The sequence below is a fragment of the Carlito syrichta genome, unplaced genomic scaffold (genome assembly GCF_000164805.1).
Source record: "Carlito syrichta isolate Samal-C Ts95f unplaced genomic scaffold, Tarsius_syrichta-2.0.1 Scaffold312739, whole genome shotgun sequence".
In the NCBI taxonomy this organism is placed as follows: Eukaryota; Metazoa; Chordata; class Mammalia; order Primates; family Tarsiidae; genus Carlito; species Carlito syrichta.
In genome coordinates, this window is record NW_007256835.1 from 365,365 (window position 1) to 367,227 (window position 1,863).

The following is a 1,863-nucleotide window of genomic DNA, read 5'->3' on the forward strand; positions in this document are numbered from 1 at the left end:
TTTGACTTATTGTAGAGGTGAGGTCTCGCCAAGTTGCCCAGGCGGGTCTCGAACCCGCGGGCTCAGGCAATCCACTCACCTCAGCCTCCCAAAGGCACGGGATTACAGGCTGAGCCACCGAGCCCGGCTCCTTTCTGAATCTTAATTTACTTTTTCTGCTCAGGCTCCTGACAATAAAGCTCCTAGCTTCATAAGATTCCATTTTCCCCATTGTCCATTGTTCCAAAGGCCCCTCAGTTCCCACAAATTAGTACTCGTTCTTAGAAATGCTTGGAAATATTCTTCATTCTTATGGGATTAGCCTGTTTCTTTTACAGAATGGTTAGTTCCTAGCATCTGTTCGGAACACTGAGTTTACTGGCAAGGGACTTGCAGATGGGGGTTTGGCTTCTCCATCCACTCCCCACAGCTCTTGTCACCTGACCATTAGAAACTGATGGAGAACCCCTAAGGTCAAGGCCAGGGCTACTGCTTGGCCCTTGACAGTTGGAGCTTTTTCCTGTCCAAGGTTCACCAGCAGTCTCCAGTGGGCAGGAGAGGGCAAGGCCTGGGAATCTGCCCTTAGCACCCACACACAGTTCAACCACAGCAGGCTTTATGGTGTTGCCATGTAACTCAGTAAATTCTTGCCACCACCGGGGCCACCTTCTGGGTTAATTAATGCTCAGGCTGACATTTGGGGACAAGGTAGTTAGAGCTATAATAATGTGCCTCTTGAGAAAGTACAATGACACTAGGAGCACTGATCTGGAGCCAGGCTGCCCAGGTTTATCTGCTGTGTACTAGTTGTGTTACCTTGAGCAAACTACCTTATCTTGCCTTGGTTTCTCCATCTGTAAAATGAAGACAGTACCAACCTCATAGGATACCAGCCTTTGGGAGCAAAGCCTGACAGTGTTCAGTAGGAGCTCGTTATGAACATAACAGCATCTTCCTGTTCCCACTCCTCATGTGTCCCTGGTGTCCTTTTCCTTTTCCCTCAGAGGAAGGCAGCAGCCATGTGGCGACCCCTTCAGCAGGATGCCCGGCAACCTTTGTCTTTGACGTGTGTGACACGGTTCAGCCTCTCGATTTCCCATGCTTCCCTCTCTGAGGCATGCGACTCACCTCGTGCCCTGGGGAGGGGCTTGCTGCCTGCGGTCACAGTATATACACAGCATCTCCTTTTGTGTCTCCCAGAACAACATCTGACATGAGCCGAGTGTTCTGTTCTCATTGTGGGAACAAGACCCTGAAGAAAGTGTCTGTGACCGTCAGCGACGACGGCACCCTGCACATGTACTTCTCCCGCAACCCCAAGGTGCTGAACCCCCAAGGCCTCCGGGTGAGTGCCACACCCCATTCCCCCCACAGTTGCAGACTGAGGGAAGGGGGGTAGCAGGGGACACGAGAGAACCTAGTCCTGTCATCTGTGCCGGACACAAGGTTGAAGGCCTGTGACTTAGTACCAAGACAGATGGGAAGGACTTGCAACAGCCTCCACGTGAGCTTTGTGAGTTTAGTGAGAAATAGCCAGTGATTCCAGGCAATAGATGCTGAGGGCCGTGGGTGGAACACACCTCAGGGGGGATTGTTTGGAACATGGTGGAGGTGAGAAGAGTGGGAGTGGGGGAAGGGTGCAGGCTCTCAGAAGCTCCGTGAGCCATCAGGAAGAGAGAGTGAGCGTGCCACACAGAAGAGAGGCAGGCTGGACACGCTGCAGCCACAGGTTGTTCCAGGGAAACAGGAGAGGAGGAGGGAGGGACCAATGAGAGGCACTGGGTTCTCCAAGCAGCAGAGGAGCCACGAGTGTACAAGGATTTTGTTTTGTTTTGTTTTGGAGTTGGAGTCTTGCTCTGTCGCCCAGGCTGGAGTGCAGTGGCC

At 52.4% G+C, this 1,863-nt stretch overlaps 1 protein-coding gene across 2 annotated transcripts in view; it reads left to right on the plus strand.

Moving 5' to 3' along the window:
- Positions 1–1,863, plus strand: part of NOB1 (NIN1/PSMD8 binding protein 1 homolog) — an 11,821-nt gene that overhangs the window by 6,749 nt on the left and 3,209 nt on the right. For both annotated transcript variants that reach the window (XM_008070026.1, XM_008070027.1), the window contains exon 8: positions 1,180–1,324. In XM_008070026.1, the coding sequence (XP_008068217.1) occupies positions 1,180–1,324 (145 nt within the window). The remainder of the gene's footprint in view (positions 1–1,179; positions 1,325–1,863) is intronic.